Source organism: Hippoglossus hippoglossus, chromosome 20 (assembly GCF_009819705.1).
Source record: "Hippoglossus hippoglossus isolate fHipHip1 chromosome 20, fHipHip1.pri, whole genome shotgun sequence".
NCBI classification, from domain to species: domain Eukaryota; kingdom Metazoa; phylum Chordata; class Actinopteri; order Pleuronectiformes; family Pleuronectidae; genus Hippoglossus; species Hippoglossus hippoglossus.
This window is the reverse complement of record NC_047170.1, coordinates 3,203,658-3,218,426: the sequence shown is the minus strand read 5'-3', so window position 1 is coordinate 3,218,426 and position 14,769 is coordinate 3,203,658. Positions and strand designations below refer to the sequence as shown.

At 40.5% G+C, this 14,769-nt stretch overlaps 1 protein-coding gene across 1 annotated transcript in view; it reads left to right on the top strand.

The window, feature by feature from the left end:
- The window catches only part of kcnh2b (potassium voltage-gated channel, subfamily H (eag-related), member 2b), a 213,270-nt gene that overhangs the window by 182,260 nt on the left and 16,241 nt on the right, over positions 1–14,769 (top strand). Inside the window, exons 7-12 of the mRNA XM_034573028.1 lie at positions 9,850–10,029; positions 10,812–10,915; positions 11,670–11,808; positions 13,089–13,243; positions 13,336–13,430; positions 13,768–13,908. Coding sequence (XP_034428919.1) covers positions 9,850–10,029; positions 10,812–10,915; positions 11,670–11,808; positions 13,089–13,243; positions 13,336–13,430; positions 13,768–13,908 — 814 coding nt within the window. The remainder of the gene's footprint in view (positions 1–9,849; positions 10,030–10,811; positions 10,916–11,669; positions 11,809–13,088; positions 13,244–13,335; positions 13,431–13,767; positions 13,909–14,769) is intronic.

Here is a 14,769-nt window from a genome sequence, read left to right as displayed (position 1 = left end):
ACACAAGGTTGTACCAACCAGAGCAGCAGTCAGCGAGGGGACTTAGGAGACACACCTGCAGACATAGGTCCATAATAGACTGTAGATACCTAACTGCAGACCTTTGGGACCTGTCTGCACCTAAAAAGCTGGGCCAGGTTCGGATAAAACATTTTAAAAATCCAGTCAGGTCATGTTGGCTGGGCTGAGTTTTTACACTGCTCATGTCTGTAATCGTGGAAAACAAGTAACTCATTGGTTTCAGGTCAGGGTCATACACAAAATAGGCTTTGGTTTTAGACAGAAAAACTGTGACCTGAGCTGCACTCTAGTCCAAAACACAAAATTACTATATTTCCATAATCCCAACACTTCACAGCTGTAAACCACAAAATGTAGTGTCAAAAACCTATTTTGTATATTTTCGCTGTGAAATCAAATGACCTCTTCGGTAACATTCCCAGGAACAAGTCAACGTAAGTCTCAATCTGAATCATATCTAAAAATCTAAATGAAAAGAGGATTAAGAAACAAAATCAAGAGGTGGCGTTATAGTATTAGGGTCAAAAATTGAGCAACTTTGTGGCGAAACACATATTAACGAATATTACGAATATTTACGAATATTAATCCTCTGTGATTGTTATTCCTTTTGAAACACAATTTATTATCTATTTTCATGCTTAAAATAGAGATGCTTTACAGAAAAGGGAAGTCGCTTTGGATTTATTAATATGAATCCCTATATTGCCACCCTGTAAACAGTTAATTTATAATATTCTTAAAAATCATTAGGATTATAAGAAACTCCCACTGTATACTTTTTACTTTGGTCTTGTGGTTATTTTGCTTTGAAATGCAGGTTTTTAGAAGTAGTGTAGGGAATTTTAAAAACTGCTGGGACTTAACAGGAAAACAATTTGTAGATGTAACTTAATTCCTTCATCTGAATTATTACTGCAATAATCACATATTCCTTCCCCTCTGTGTTGTCCAGACAGCAGTGGCTGACTCTCCCCACTGACTCTGAAGCAGACACTATCTAATAATATCACACGAGCCTTATGGTGAAAGAAAAAGCTGCCGGCCAATGTCAAAACCTTATGTCCTCTTGTGTGTGAACTGCAGTGTGTGTGCGTTAATGTTGTAAGATGAAAAAGAAAGAAAAACTCCCGCAGCCTTTCATTTGAAATGTAAGTGTTAGAATGAGGCCAAGAAAAGGTTAGGGTGGGATTTATCCAGTTAGCTGACAGGCTCAAGTTCAGGGTGTCAGCAGAGGAAATGAAAGGAAGTCAGTGTTTAAATGTGTATAGCGAGTGCTTGTGTATATTTACGTGTGCATGTCTCTTTGTGTGTGTGTTGTCCTTTTGCACCTTATTTGCGTGCGTCCTGTACCCTTTAAATTGGGTTTGTGGTAAACCAAGCCAAGCTTGCATTTCACACGTCATGCCAGGATACAGACTGACACTCACATCAGAATATTTCCATCCGTTGGGGCTGACAGTGAACACCTGTCCTCCAGCCTCCAGCATCCGGACAAAGCTTTGCGACAGGCGCGTTTCTCTCTGCCACCTGTTCGATTTAAACTGGTTTTCTGGTTGCACAGTGCTTATATATGCATGGGTGATCTAATACATTTACACACGTGTCTCTAACCTCATCCAGACAGAGGTTTGATTATTGGAGCTTCAGTGCATATTGGCTGCATTCAAAGGGTGTTTTATGTGTTTTATCTCAGTCCTCATGGAAAGGTGTTTGTGTGCTGTTAAGAGGTAGAAGCTGTCTGCACATGTAGACCTTCACCAAACAGACATGATTTGATATTGCATTATTAAAAGGTTATCCTGAGCAATTGCTCCCGAAATAACAACCATTTGCTCCTCGGTGCCGGCGTTTCACAGGCCACTCTGTTTACAGTAGAAATTGAAGCCTCTGAAATTTTGATGTGCTTCTTTTGCTCGTGTTTAAACGCTGATGGGACATGCTCTTTCTTATACTAAGTGAGCAGTATTGTTTGACTGTGTATTAAATATTGACCAGTTGCTCATTGTGAAATATTAACCAATGTCTGCTGGGGCTTCCAACTCATCACAGCAGAGAATGATATAAAGAGAAGCACAGCGATAAAACAAGTGTTTTTAAGAAGAAACATGAGCATTTTGTGTAATGAGATGTTTTCTGCTTTTGAGACAAAGCTTTACTCATTGTCTTCATAAGGAATCTAAAAAGAGCAAGACAAAGCAAAAAGCATGAAACATTCATTCTGGAAGGCACAGACACACACCAACATTTGCTGTTTCAGCGCAATGTCTTTACAAATTTACTTCAATGTCTTACACTTACACTTTGGGAATGTGAGGACATTTTGGCCGGTCCTCACTAAATCACCTTCAAAAGCTGTCTGAGGGTTTGGACTTGCTTAAAGGGTGATGGTTGACCCGTACCCTAGTCCTAAACCCTTCGGGCCAGGGAATGATTATGTCAATGAGTGTCCTCACAAATTGATGTAAAAGGGTGTGTGTGTGATGTGCCACAGTCTGTCCTCTGTGAGGCCATGCAGCTTTGTCATTGAAATTCTTTTAATTTCCATCCCTCTTTCCTTTTTCACCCTTTACTCATCTTTCAGCTCTCTTTGTCTTTCTGTGTATTCATGCCCATCAGCTCTGATTCTCGATCCTTCTCTCTCGCCCACTAGCTCTCTCCTTCACACACTATTTTTTTTTTCTCAAGCTGCATGTGCATGTGCTCTAGAAGTTGTTTTCCTTTCTCTCTCTCTATCTCTCTCTCTTCATCTCCTAATCTCTCCATCTCTTTATTTCATTCCCTAAAACAAAAATATATTATGTCGAAGTGGTGGTGTAACTTCACTCTTTGCCCTGAGGCAGTGCACCACATACACACTCACAGACAACACACACTGCAAACATTAATTTGTATACTAAATTAGTATGCACACTTACAGAGCCTTTAGTAGTACATTAGCTGTACAATACTGGCTTTTACCCTTATGCACATACACTCCCACACATGCATTCCCTAGCCTCCCTATTGTGTGCAAACAACAATTTCTCAGGTCAATTCTTTCTTTGATTCGGTTTTTCAGAAAATCTAAGTACAATTTATATCAACATTTATGCATCCCCACTATTCACACTAAATAATATATGTGTGTGTGTGTGTGTGTGTGTGTGTGTGTGTGTGTGTGTGTGTGTGTGTGTGTGTTTCTTGTAGCATTTGAGTAGGGAAAGGCAGTTAATAAATATGATCTGATCCCCAATTGAAACCATTCTACATCCAGTTTCCCCTGCAGCATTTGAGTGAAATGTTTTTGTTGCTTTGTGTCCATGTTCCTGAAACAGTGGGATATTGTCTGTACGTGTACAGTATGAGTCTCCACACAGGGATGTGGTTTCATTTTCCAGACATAAAATTATGTGCTGATGTGCAGATTTATAACAAGACCTACTCCAACAAAGATAGATGCAACACCACAGGCAGTGAGCAGTTGGAATACAGTCGATTGAACATTTCTCGGTCCAACTCCTTCACTTTAAATTGGAACAAAGAGATAATTTAAAAGATGATAATTAATGTGAGGCTAAAAATATCCTTATAACTGAGCTCAGATGATTTTCATCTCTGTATCCATTTGTCTGCATGCCTTGTTTCTATCTTTCCTTTTTTTTCAAGTTTACACCAAAATTAATCTCAATAAGAGAAATGGAAGCCTCCCAAACCCATCAACACCCCTACCAAGCACATTGATGGTGTGTGCTGCCTGAGTGCCTTCAGCTGCCGTTAACCTCATACAGTGCTTTATTTTTGTCTCTTCCCCTCTGAGACCCCCACCAAGTTGTCAAACTGGAGTGTCAAATTTCATAAAACTTACAGTGTCACTACAGAGAGCTGAATTCAAACGCACTGTTGGGCTATCCACTTCTGAGGAGGGCTGACAAAGACATTTTTCAACTCTCTCTGGAACCGTTCTTAAAAGCTAACACTAACTTGCACCATGTATGCGGTGTTGTAATATGTGTGGTATGTCCTGTCAAACTCTCAGCTCAGGATGCCTGTCGACTGTAATGATGTACACTATCTACTTTTCAAAGTTGCACCCTCAAAGGAAACCATCTGAAGTACAAAAGCTGCAGAAAGTAGGTTATTCAGATGCACTTTGACTCAGCCTCACTTACTTTTTGATGTTGTAACTTTGTGTGTGAAACTTTCTGTATATATACCTCTGCGGCTGTGTGCACTCAGTCTTCTGCACCGATAGAGGAGTTGATTGAAGATTAATGATGGAAGTGTCTTTCAGTCATTACCCTTTATAGGACTGCAGCTGTACGGAATGCTTCCCCAGGTGTGTGTGCTTGTGTGTGTGGGTGTGTGTGTATGCATGCGTGTGTGTGTGTGTGAACTTTGTTGCCTTGGAAAGGATGAGTCATCACCTTCAGACTTCAGACATTACTGTAACCTTGTCCATCCTCGAGCTCCTTTGTAATTGCTGTATACTTTTCTCTTAAAGTGATACTGCACTAAAATGTGTTTTTTGAGTTTCTAACTAAATTATATGGCTGTAACACCACCCAGTGGACGTTGCAGGGCCAATGCTCATGTACATTCATTCCTGAAATGACATTTATGTAGGATATATTTGAAAAGGTTAACACTCTCTGATCAAAGGTGGGGGGGCACCCTGCTACCAGTGACTGCTCTTGAGTGGGAATCTGGAAATCTGCACTCATTTTCAAATTAATGGTGAAACTAAATTCCTAAACCACCTCATCTTCAACCATTCAGAGACGTCCCCGATCATCTTCTGCCTCTCCACCAGTGCCAGTAGTTCAAAGGGCTCAGGACCACCGCGCTCCTCAGACATGTTTTAGAGAAACACTCAGGGGTGAAGTTACACTTTAAACTAAATCTTTACCGAATCTGCGATCAGTTTTATTGGGAGAACTTGGATAGATGAGTGAAATATGTCTGAAACACTCCATCATTGTTGAAATCTTCTTTCTTCACTGCATATATATCCATATATTTGATTATATCTGTACATCTTTATCCTTCCATCAATTAGTAATTAATCTCCAGACTTTTTAACTTTTGTTAATTTATGTAAATCTTAGGTGCCCACATAGTGTTGCATACTGAACTCCCCTTTGAAACACAAAACATCCTCTTGTCTGTGTCATTACTTCTCCTTTCTCATCAAAGCAAAAACAATAATTTGAGCCAACATGAAATAGTTTTTACCCTTCTGTTGTCTTGTCATCTTGTTTAAAGTGACGTTGAAGGAAACATGACAAGTTAGCAGGTATATACCATGTATGTGACGTTTGTGGTTTCAATTTGATTTATATCTTGTCAGAAGTCATCTCCATTTGTCCTAGTATCTGCACTCCTGTCACTCTGAAGCATACAGCGTCATATAAAGTAAAACTGACATGGCAGCAGTCCAATGGACAGCCTAAACTTTGGATTGCATTTGATGCATGCACTGAGATTTGAGCCATTTAATATCTTTTTTTTTCCTTCTTGTTTAACAACGTTTGAATGCTGAGCAGTAAATTGAAACATTTCAGCACATTCAGTTTGACCCAAACCCAGTGTGTCAGATGCAGTCCAGGCATCTGACACTCCCCGTGTCAAACTCCAGCATAGATGATGTGCAGAATTTTCTGAGGAGGCAGCTTTGTGCTGGACTGGGGGATTCCACTCTGGACACTGATAACAGGAAGAAGCAGCGTGTTGTCGGTGATGTGAGAATACCGTCTTGATAACAGAGGCAGTCAGCTCTGTAAAGTGCCCCCTCAGTTTCCCCAGGTCCTCCCCCTCCAGGGCTGTCCTCTGATACAACTCTGCCCGATCTGCACTTGAATATATCTTGACATCTGCACTTTTAACTGTCCTCGGGGCAGTGTTTTGTAGTTTCACACAGATGGCTAAAAATAGCCCGCAAGATACTCCAGCAGGGGACGCACAGCTGAGAGGGGCACTTGTGTGTGTGTGCGTTTGTGTGTTTGTTTGTGTGCATGCGCACAAAGCATTTGCTCCTGCTCTCACTAGTGAGTGAGTTTGTGTTTATGTGCATATCTGGATACAGCTGTGTTTGTGATAGATACTTGTGATATATTTTTCTTAAAGTGCCTGAAGTGTAAAAAAGAAGACGACAGCAAAGCAAATAATGACCCTTCTGATTGAATCAATCCACTTTTTGAACCTGGTGATCCTTTGATCAGAAAACAACAAAGCACTGACGTAAAAGAGGGCTTTGACACCATGAACCATGACAGGGAATGCCAAGTTCAGTCAATCAATAAAACCAAACCATGGAAATCATTAACACAGAAAGGAAATTAGGTCCGTTATTACAGTGTGAAACTATGATGGCTCAATAGAGAGCATACCTCCGCCAAGGCCCAACGGCCCCTTATGAAACCATATTTAAATTCACTCGAACCAGATTTTTCACACAGAATGCGTCTCTCTTTTGCATAATCCTGATGATGCATAAAACTTATTTCAGTCTGTTCCGGTCGCATTCTCATCACAACATCTTGACAACTGAGAGAAACACCATGTGTGTTTATGCCCTGTTTAACCTCCTCAGTCTGTCACATCTCTTCTATGTGAAACTGTATATAGAAATTTGTGGTGAGTGGTTCCCACAGCTATACTGACACTGACCGAAATCTCAGATTAGTTTGATGAGAGCTGTAGAAGCATAAGGGTCCACAATAAATTGTGATGAGCTACACACCAACTAATCTGTAGTTTAAGGTTGTGTTTGGTAAATTACAGAGAAACTGCTTAAGAATTGAGGTTGTTATGGAAGTTGTCAGTTGTAATTGCAAGGAAAGGAAAGAGTGAAGGAGGGAGTAGGTGGTTGTAGGTGGATGACAGGTTCATCCTAGATGTAAAAAGCTATCATACAAACACTCGTTCTCAATAATATAAGCACACACCTTTTCCTCCCCTGGATGTGTTACGTTGCATTACTGTCAGGTCAAGGAATTCAACGAGTATTTTTAGAATTCCATAATTACAAAACAGTAGATAAGAAAATGCTAGCTTCTGTTTTTCTTTGTTTGTGTCTAGACATCAGTTTGGAAAGCTCAGCGTTATCTTCATGACAACATGTTCTGATAAGAAGTAAGTGTGTCAGGTGTATTGAGGCGTTAAAAGGGCAAATTCAGGTCAGACTCCACCATGAAGTGAAAGTTCACTTATTTAGATAACCGAAATTGTAGCTCATCTCTTTAGATTTTTAGATAAAAGTAGGAGGTGTGTGACTTTTTAATGTGTTTTATATGTAGGTATCTGATGTACTTTGTGTAATTTGCTGTGCTTGCTAATTCATTTGTAACATACTCAAGCCAAGCTAGCGTTCTTTTCCAATTTTGATAAAGACAACTCAGATTATTCTCAAAATAACTGATAATTCAACTTACTTACTTACAGAAATAACTATAAACACTAAAAAGTTTTTGAATGAGCCCAGATTCTAAGAGCTGTTTTAGATATGAAACGTCTGAAATATGTCTTACCTTTTTTTAATAAATAAGGTGAAACGTTATCTTGCAAAATGTTGTTATCTGTAAGAACAGCTCCTGAGGAAATACCAAGAGAATGAGGGATATCAGATCCTCTTATACTATACCAGAAGATCTAGGGATGGTTTAATCATAAGCACATACATTTTGCCATGGGGCCAGAAGAGGTCAAGAAGAGATGGTAGTGGAACAAAAAAGGGTGATGATGAAAGTGGGAAGGAAGGAATGATAAAAGAATAAAAGTGTGAGAGAAAAAAACTGTGAGTGAGAGTCACCGAGAGGAAGATGGAAATTGAATGATTGAGGGAGGTTAGGGGAAAGAAAAACTGGTCATTCAGGCAGGAGCAGAAAGGACGGGGAGGCAGGATGAATGAGATGTGGCTGAGCTGCTGGGTGTGGAGGAGAAGAGATGAGGATGGGAAGTTGGAGCAAAACTTTCTGGACAGAGGACAGAGCCATGCAGGGAAGAAAAGATGAAATTAGTTATGAAGAAAGATTCTGCAGGTCAATGAGCAGGAACAAGAAGAAGAGTTGGGGAAAAATGAAGTGAAGGAAGAATTATTAACATGTAATTATGGAATACAGGATTTATTACTTCATATCTGAATTATCTGCATTATTTACTTACTCATATTGTGATTCTTCTTTTCAGTTGATTGTTAAACTCTGCCCACACACTGTGCACAAACTCTATGGGCTCTCTGCAGTTTGTGTTTGCGGTCACTCAGTTATGCAGAATAATTGCAAGTTATTTGGATCATCTTGTACAAAGTGAAAAATATGAACGGACATTTACATAAATAGTGTCTTACTTATTAGCACATTGTTGATGGTCCCAAATATGACAAATTACCACTCTAATTTAAAATGTATTCTGTCTGTTCCACTCCATTTCTTTCCCTTAAACTGGAGGGTCATAAATAAAAAGGGCTGTCATACCTGTATAGTGATGTAGACACCTTTGAATCTAAATTTGCAGTCAGCAGTTCTGCCTCACAGTAACTATTTAATTTTAAATCCAATTTTGGAGTGCAGAAATAGAAAAAAATGTGTAACGTCTTTCAAAAGCTTCTGACTAATTTGCAGATCTCTGTAAAGCTCACGTTATAATGTTATCATTGTAGAGCCTGTGTCAGGCCATAGTTGTTAATGTAATGGATTGCATTATATTGTAAGGTCATCTAACGTACGTGGCAGTAGAAGTATTTTCAAGCCACAGAAGTTGTAATTTATTTCCTAGTGTACTTCACTGTTTGTTAGTTCATGCATCCAAACAGCATGCTGTTGTGTGACAGTGCTGAAAGTCAGCCAAAAGTTACTTTGACTTTGTCACCCGCTCAGATTCTCTGCAGTTCTCTGTGTGATTCTATTAGACAGAGACACAAGGCAGGCTCTCCTCAGATCTCTTTATAAAGATTCATTTCTGCTCTCATCCAGGGCGAGAGCGGTGCCGACCGTGGAATACATTACTGCAAGTAAAGCTACTTAGAACTGCACCATAATACCAGAGATTTCCTTCCGAGTGTGTGTTTGTGTTTTAATGTGAAGATGGAAGAGAAGGATTTCAGTGTGCTTGTTTATGTTTGATTGGAATATGCTTATATGCACTTTGTCACTAAGAAATCGAAGCTCTTGTGTAAGAGTCAATACTATGGAGACACAGAGGATGTGACAGGAATCATGGCAGCTCAGTGTGTGTGTGTGTGTGTGTGTGTGTGTGCGTGTGCGTGTGCGTGTGTTTGCTTAGTTCACAGAAGTGTGTGTATGTGTTAGCCTATACCATATATAAGTATTCTTCTAAATATTGTTGGACATTTGCATAACTAGAAAGTGTGTGTGTGTGTGTGTGTGTGTGTGTGTGTGTGTGTGTGTGTGTGTGTGTGTGTGTGTGTGTGTGTGTGTGTGTGTGTGTGTGTGTGTGTGTGTGATATATGCTGCCTGGGAGTGTAACCTTAGGAGAGTCCCTGAGTCACTGCCTTCAGAACAGTTCTCATCATCTCCACTGGACACTGGCTCTATCACTATAATTGCTGCAGTGAAGGCAAAACACACGTCATGGAATTCAATATATATGTGTATTTTATTAAGCTGCTATACTCTATGGAAATGTATGTGTATGTGTCAGCCGGATTGTCAACTCATTTTCCATAACCCTACTGCTCTGTACATAGTCTTATGGTAATACCCCCCACCCCCCCCCATCCATCCTCCTTCTCTTCCATTGCCCCATTTATTGCCTTCACTCCTGCCTCTGTCTCCTTTTATCCACTGTCTTATTGTCGCTCTGTCCCACCCCCTCCCTCTCTTTACCCAGGTACTGTCACTGGGTGCAGATGTGTTGCCGGAGTACAAGCTCCAAGCTCCTCGCATCCACAAGTGGACAGTGTTGCACTACAGCCCCTTCAAGGCCGTGTGGGACTGGCTCATCCTGCTGCTGGTCATCTACACCGCCATCCTGACACCCTACTCCGCCGCATTCCTCCTCAATGACCAGGTGGGGTCCATATAGGGACAGAATCTTTTCTGGCTTTTGTCTGCAATATGAATGGGTACAATCAGAATTCACTCCCAGGTCAAATGACTCTACATGGGTTTTAATTGGCTCTGTCTCCGATCACCAGTTATGGAAGCATTGCACTGTAATTTGGCAAGACAGCAAGGTGCGAGAGTGCCTGAGTTTTCAGTGTTCGTCATGTCGAACATTACGCACCGGGGAAGAAAAGAAAGGCAAACTCGTCTACTGGCAATGGAAAAGGAGTCAATCACCTTTTTTAGCCAGTTAGCCATGTATAACTGCTAATTTTGGTTTAAAAGAGGTATAAGTTATCATCACAATGAAAAATTATTTTGACACACTTATATTGTAAAGTACATACTGTGCAGTACAGCATCAACAATACTTTAGGCATCAACATTTTGTTACCACAGCAAATAAACAGAGCAGAACAGAAACTCCTGCTGTGAGCTGCTTGAAAAACAGTGATAAACAGGGCAATAGTTTGCACGGAGGATTTTCATGGTGCTAAAAATTCTGAATAAATAAGTGGAGATGAAGAGTATCTCTCAGGACAACGTTTCTAGTACTGAATGTCCTGGCTTTTTTTCATAGTTTATCTACTTATTGTACGTATGCAAATTATCTTTAAACCCTTAATGCTAATCTATTTGAGAGAGGTAGTCTCACAGAACTGTTCTCCTGTCTTCCTCTATTTTCTCTAACCATTCTGAATCTTCCTCTCCTCTCCTCTCCTCTCCTCTCCTCTCCTCTCCTCACAGGAAGAGGTTGCTATGCAGAGTTGTGGTTACTCCTGCTCTCCTCTCAACGTGGTGGACCTAATGGTGGATATCATGTTCATCATTGACATCCTCATCAATTTCAGGTCTGACATTAAGGCCTTGTTCCTACCTGGCATTAATGCCTTGTCTACACTGCTGCAGATAGTTTTTTGAATGGATATTTTCCCTTCCGTTGAAAAAAAATATTTACATCAAGATGAAGACTCAAAAACAACTTTCAAACAAGCATGCCCGCCCACTAGGTGGTGATAGAGTCTTAATTGCTGATCTGTCAAATACCAGATGTGGTGCAGTGATGCTAAATTTAGCTGCAAATTTGTAAATTAACCTAGCAGTGCTAACCAAACGTAAAGAAGCAGGTTGTGGAGAAAACTCACACAGACAGGGAGAACATGCACTCTAAGGCGATAAGGCTAATCACTACACAACTGTCCCGCCCTGAATTACGATTTTACCAATTTAATAAAATGGAAGAATATAGCCTGAAATGCATCCCAGACCACATCGGAATGTGATTGGATCAAACTAAAATGGGGTTAGTGATTGGATCTCGAATGTGTCCTCAATGCATCTTGGGAGCATTCACACCTAAAATTAGAGCTGTCCACTTGTGATTGGATCGCTCGAGACAAACGATATTACCAAGAGACATGAATAACTGTAGTAGTTGTAGCAACAGTATTAGCTGTAGTAGAAGCAACTGCAGGATAAACTGTGGTATTAGCATTAGTAGAGAATGTTATAGTTATTGAAATAAAGTGGTACAATCTAGTAATCCCAGTGGTGTCAAAAGTGTTATAATAACAACCATTAACCTTCAGGCTCTCTTCCTCTCAGGACAACTTATGTGAACGTTAATGATGAAGTGGTGAGTCACCCTGTGCGTATCGCTGTCCACTACTTCAAAGGCTGGTTCCTCATCGACATGGTGGCCGCTATTCCCTTTGACCTGCTCATCTATCGCAACGGAGAGGAGGTACGTCAAGATGGAGGGAGAGACTGTTGGCTGTTTGTGCACTACATGAGGGAAAGAGCAAAGACAGGTGTCAGATGGAGGGATACAGAGAACAACAGATAAATGTTATTTTATTGACATGTCTTTCATCTATGGCAGTGTTTTTGTGTAATGGACTAAAGAGGCAGAAACAAACTGAGATGAACAAAGAGGAAAGGGAAACAGGGAGGTGGTGGGATGGGAATTAAGAGGCAGAAAGAGAGAGGCAGAGGTGGTTTAATTTTTGTTTTATCATTTAATTGTCTCCATGGGGAAGCTGATTTGCAGTCAGCTGTGGTGGAGCATCAAAATAAAACATGTCTGCCTTACATCACAAAGGGCAGTGTACAAAAGGCTAATGAAACAATTAGTAGATTAAGCAAGTGGTAGTTTTAAGAAAAAATAACAGTTTTGATAATCAATTCGTTTATAAGGCATTAATGAATCAAAAAGAATAGCTTCTCTGATGAGAGGGTTCTTCATTCATTGAACATCATTGTTTTGGAGTAATGATTGGACAGATTGGAAGTTCTTACGCTTGTGAAGTGATGGAGGTGGTTGAAGAATTTAAGGAAGAGGAGGTTGGTGTCTCGAGGAAGAGCGAGGGGACTGAGTGGCTGAGTGGGTTGCATGGTAGGTTGTTGTGAAGTCCTCTGAGGATACATCCCACATAATGAGGATGAAAACCACTGAGACTAAGTTTGATAGAATTACTCCATGCAGCAACTCAACTAAGGGCAATTATATTGACTGATTAAGTGGTGCTTGAAATGCATATATAATGGGAAGCATGTACGTGATAAAATATTAATAGCAATTAAGCCACACGCCAAAACAAAAATGATAAATTTCCAACATTCAAGTAGTGCCTGGGGAAAGCTTTGCCAAGGTTCACTTCATTGATGCTGTCGGGGAGAAGCCGCTGAGCCAAGAAAGTGGAGATTTTCCTCAGCAGAAAACCATTATTTACTGTGAGGACACACAGAGCAGGACTGGGCTCTGTACCAGCGCAGTAATCGGCCTGTTATTTATTTGTTGTATGGACATGGAGGGGGCCAGCTGAATACAAGTTGAAAGGAAAGGGAAGTGACAGCCCACAGTAATGAATAGGAGTCAGGATGTACCTCCTTCACAGCAGTGACGGCTGCAGCTGCACAACCTGAGTGTAAATGTGTGACAGAATGACAGCAGGTGGGAACGCTGAACCAAGGGGCTTTGTTTCCTCTATCTCTACCTTTCTCTGTCTCTCCCATGCCCATCAGACCACCACTCTGATTGGTCTGCTGAAGACTGCTCGCCTCCTGCGCTTGGTCCGTGTAGCCAGGAAGCTGGATCGCTACTCGGAGTACGGCGCAGCTGTCCTGTTCCTCCTCATGTGCACCTTCGCCCTCATCGCTCACTGGCTGGCCTGCATCTGGTACAATGTCATAATGAGTCAGATGAGATATGCACAGGAATAATGTGTGAATGATATACAATACAATCATGTTGCAACTGTTGCTTTCCCAGGTATGCCATCGGTAGTGTGGAGAGAAATGGTTCAATTGGCTGGCTCCACACACTGGGGGACCAACTGGGAAAACACTACAATGACTCCATCCCAGGTACTGAACAGACAAACAGGGTAGTTCTAATTCTGGTTAAAAAACAGTAGAGATTCTATACGGTTTCATTTCATTCTAAGCTATCAAAAGTTTCAGTGTGTAGAATTTATGGAGATCTATTGTCAGGAATGGAATGGTATTTTCACAGTTATGGTTTAATTTGTGCATAGTCACTTGAATATAAGAACTGTTTTGTTTTTGTACCTTTAATAAAAAAGACATTATAATCAGTATTAAATACAGACATTTTGAATTCAATTGTGGAATGATCCTTTGTTGCTGCTCTGTCATTCTGGTGAGCATTGGACCTTTTCTGTTTAACTTCTGTAAACATCAGGTACTGGACCTTCTATCAAAGACAAGTATGTCACGGCCCTGTACTTCACCTTCAGCAGTCTGACCAGTGTGGGGTTTGGAAATGTTTCCCCAAACACCAACTCTGAGAAGATCTTCTCCATCTGTGTCATGCTCATAGGATGTAAGTAATAATATTCTCATGTGAGTGTCTGTCTTTTGCATAAGAAGTAGACTCTTGTGGCAAAAGACACATAAATTGTGTAAAATGCAGTTTACATTCTGTAAATCTGTATCTTACCCACGATTGGTTAAAAAAAACTTTAAAATTAGAGAAACTAGCAGTTGCTGCATGTTAATAAACCCCGGTCCCCTTTTTATAAAAGTATGAAACATAATTCGTTATAATAGTAACACAACATGTATAAATTGATCTTTATAACTACTTGTTACTACTTGTTTATAACAACTTGTTAATTTTCCTTAGACTGTTTTTATCTCACTGAATTTCACTCAGACAAATACACAATAACATAATGTGGGTGTAGTAGTTCTTAATGCAACTGTGTGTTACTCAACATACAGGCCACTCTCTAATGTTCTGTATTGTCTTTGACGCACACACACTTATTATAGAAATGTTCACTTTCCACCCAGCTTCTCTGGAGCGCATGTTCAGTATTACACACTATTAATGTAACATAAACTAATCTAGATGAAAAGCCGTGTCTGTCCCCTCCTGGCGTGTGTCTTGCAGTTCTCCCAGGTCCGCCACACTATTGGATTAAAGAGAGTGAGAGAGATTATTTAACTGCTAACTGCTTCACTAATCCACTCACCGGGCTCTGATCTTGTGCACCGTCTCCACGCTGCTGTGACTCCTGCAGCTAGATGCAACCATGCCCTCCCTCACAGCGTGAAATCAGTGTTTTTGATGAATCGTCTACTTCAGCTCTTGTTGAACTTTTCTGCTGACTTTAATCAGGACAACAGGGATGACTTCACAAACATAGCCCTAATTAGAGTGTGCTGTTTTTTGCTTTTG